At 36.5% G+C, this 3,708-nt stretch overlaps 1 protein-coding gene across 1 annotated transcript; it reads left to right on the forward strand.

Annotated features, from left to right (window-relative positions):
* Nucleotides 1–1,509: 1,509 nt before the first annotated feature.
* Nucleotides 1,510–2,463, forward strand: LOC108541294 (olfactory receptor 1440-like). Its single transcript, XM_017890766.1, has one exon. The coding sequence runs from the start codon at nt 1,510–1,512 to the stop codon at nt 2,461–2,463; it is 954 nt and encodes a 317-aa protein (XP_017746255.1).
* The last annotated feature ends 1,245 nt before the right edge of the window (nt 2,464–3,708 follow it).

Genomic DNA, 3,708 nt, shown 5'->3' on the forward strand with positions numbered 1-3,708 from the left:
AGAAGACAGCTGGATTCTTATATTTGTTTCTCTTTTAATCTGTTGCAATATACAGTTTTGGTTGAGGTAGATTAGGAAATCTGGTCTCACATAGATATGTAATTCAAAAAAGAAGGAGTATTTTAACAGTCTTTTCAGAGAGTCGTGTATAAACTTCTTTAATACTATACCAAAACTCTGCAGGTGGCAGTTTCTTAAAGGCTAGTTGTCAAATTGAAGACTATATCAATGAACTTAGCACACATAGTTACATCCACTAGTCTATCTTGCCTTTGAATGGATTTTTTTACCCAGGCAGAAAGTTGATCTTTCAGACCACCTTTGAAAGGGTTTCAGTGGCCTCAAAATAGAGCACCACACTTGGACTCAACTCTCTATTAGCCCTTGTATCTATTATTTGAGTTTTTGTTTTATAGAGGATTTTGTTTTCTAGAGAATACACTTAGCATTGGAATTTGAGGGTTATATTGTGTTTACATATTCTTCCATATTAAAGGTTACTGGCCTGCTTTCCAAAGCCATCATAGTAGTTTGCACTTCCAATAACAGGGGATGAGGATTCCATTTATTTTATGTTCTAGTCAACGCTTGATATTGCCCCACTTCTTAATTTTTGTCAAAATGGCAAGTGTGAAATTGTATCCATTGTTTTAATTTGCATTTCCATAGTTATTCATTAGATTTAACATTATTTAATATTAATAATGTTCATGAATAATTTCAAAATATGTAAGTTTTCAATTATGATGTTTCTCTATCAATTTGCTACTGATTTTTAACTTAATAACACTGTAGTCAGAGAATGTTACCTATATGACCCCATTAAACATTTAAATTTAAGTTTTTCACAAATCAAGAGTGCTTCAAAATTATACTAGAAAGATATCCCCTAATGACACCACTTTCATACTATTCTTGCTATGTGCATGACAGATACCATACATAACCTCAGTTAAAACCTGAGACAGGTTTACTATCCCTGTTTTACTGATGAAATAAGAAGCACAAAGATACTAACACAGTTTGTAGGTAGCAGAACCACAATCCAAAAACAGCAGTGTGACATCTAAGTCCATGCTCTTAGTCAGTGACTTATGCACAGGATTGTAATTCCATTAGCGATATGCTAACGTTTCCAAAGTGTCTTTTAAATAAAAGTCCCTTCCAAATGTTCTTATACTTTCTTTTGTTCTCATAAGAGCCTGATACACAATGAAAAGTGTAGTCATCCTCTTTCACATGTGGAAAAACTGATGCACAGATCCATTGTAGTTCTTTTTTTTTTTTTTTTTGCTTATGCATTTTTTTAAAAAACATTTTTTATTATACTTTAAGTTCTAGGGTAAGGGCCAAGGTTAATCAGGGTTATTTCCTCTAAATTGGATCAATATTTTGCTTGGCTCTGTGTTCAGTGTGGATACAAGGTAGTTTATTTCAATAGAAATTGGGATAACAACTGACTTAGAGATTTATGCTCTTTTTCCTACAGATACTAGAATCACCAGTGCAATGACTGAGGAAAGGAACAGTACAACAATTACAAAGTTCATTCTCTTGGGATTCTCTGAATTTCCAAAGCTCGCTATTTTCCTCTTTTCAATATTCCTAGGGATCTACCTCCTGACAGTGTCCTGGAACATGAGCCTCATCACCCTTATCAGGATGGACTCCCATCTGCATACACCTATGTACTTTTTCCTTAGTAATCTGTCGTTTCTGGACATCTGCTATGTTTCCACTACAGCCCCCAAGATGCTCTCAGACTTCTTCAAGAAGCATAAATTCATCTCCTTTATGGGGTGCAGTATGCAGTACTTTTTCTTCTCTAGCCTAGGTCTAACTGAGTGCTGTCTTCTGGCAGCCATGGCTTATGATCGATGTGCTGCCATTTGTGAACCTCTGCTCTACAGGGCCATCATGTCTCCCACCCTCTGCATGCAGATGGTGGCAGGATCTTGTATAACTGGATTCTTAGGCTCATTTATCCAACTCTGTGCTTTGCTTCAGCTCCATTTCTGTGGGCCAGACGTCATCAACCATTTCTTTTGTGATCTGCCCCAGCTGCTGATTCTATCCTGTTCTGACACCTTTTTCTTTCAAGTCATGACCTCTGTTCTCACAGTGATCTTTGGACTCATGTCAGTTTTAGTTATCATGATATCTTATGGTTATATCATTGCCGCCATTCTGAAGATCACCTCAGCTGAAGGCAGAGCCAAAGCTTTCAACACTTGTGCTTCTCACTTGACAGCAGTGATCCTTTTCTTTGGCTCAGGTATCTTTGTTTATATATATCCTAATGCTGGTGATTCCCTGAGCCAAAACAAGTTGGCATCAGTCTTATATACAGTTATAATCCCCATGTTAAATCCAGTGATCTACAGCTTGAGGAACAAGGAAATCAAAGACGCCCTAAACAGATGGAAGAAGAGAATCTTCTCCTGGTGTTATGGAATGAAATAATGGAATTTGTTTCAGATGTGTAAATAGTGTGGGAAGAATAGCTAAACATTTATTTTCAACTCTCCTAATTGTTGGCAGAATTGCAGTTGCTCCTTATATAAACTCAGGGCTGGCACAAAATCAGGCAAATGCATAAAAGGTATCTTCAAATTTAATAACCATTCTTTATTAGTTGTACTCTAATAAATCAATAGGCCAGGCAAACCACAAGCATTTTTTGTAGCTAGTTGTGGCAATGGGACAGTTCACCTTGAATATTCAATTTCTATCTAACATGGCACTACCTCAAGAACCAGAGATGCTATTACTGGTCAGGGCTTCCAGGAGACAAGCAAGTCTTCTCATAGCATCTTATTTTAGGTAGAAGAAGGATTACTATTAATACAGGGAGATCTTTTTAAAAATAATTTCCCAATTAAGCTAAAACTCACATTTAACCTATTCTTTCACCTTTGGAAATTTTGGATTAATTTCTTCATTTATGCATTTGTCCGAAGCCAAATATTCATATCAGGTTAAAGGCTTGCTAAAGTCACACAGATGAAATTTGTTGTAACAGGAATGCTTAACATGTCTGCTAAGTTAAGATTTGGTTGACCAGTTTTCTAGCTAGGTATTCCTAGACAATTCCTTGTATGCTATTCCTATAGTGTCTTTGTTTTTCCATCTTATCTCTACCATGACACCAGAAAAGAGAATCAGAAACTGGCCCAGTGGTGGTGACATAATCTAGTCCCTGATTTTTGCATTTCCAACTGTCTTACTACTAACACTTTTGGCTTGTTTAATAGGCCAAGTCCCTGTTACAAAGTTGTTTTTCCAATAATTAACAAATAGGAAGTGGTTGGTAAAATCATCCATAAAGAACGGAACCTCTGGGGCCACAAGAAAGTCTGAATTTGGCTGTTTCCCTTATAACTTACTACAAGATACAGAGGAATACTAGAGGATTCAGATTTAAAATACCAAACAAGGAAAGGAAGCTGAGGCAGAAAGCACACTTCTGTTGTTTAATCTTCTGGTAGGATTCTGACTTCCATAATCTTAGGCCTGAAATCATGGAAATTTTCAAGAGATTATATCCAGTAAAAGGCATTTTGTATATTCCCCCCACCTCCCTCTGAATTCAGAAGGGAAAATTTCAAATCCCCATGAGTGTTCAGTTGCTAAAAATCTTACAGCAAACCTTTTAGATAACTGTAGGCACTACAATGTGAGAAGTTCTGCTTCTAATAAATACTCCAT

The sequence above is a fragment of the Rhinopithecus bieti genome, unplaced genomic scaffold, assembly GCF_001698545.2.
Source record: "Rhinopithecus bieti isolate Rb0 unplaced genomic scaffold, ASM169854v2 scaffold_19722, whole genome shotgun sequence".
NCBI lineage: Eukaryota > Metazoa > Chordata > Mammalia > Primates > Cercopithecidae > Rhinopithecus > Rhinopithecus bieti.

Bases quoted from the DNA above. Each gene is read 5' to 3' on its own strand.
- LOC108541294 (XM_017890766.1), top strand. From the start codon at position 1,510: ATGACTGAGGAAAGGAACAGTACAACAATTACAAAGTTCATTCTCTTG.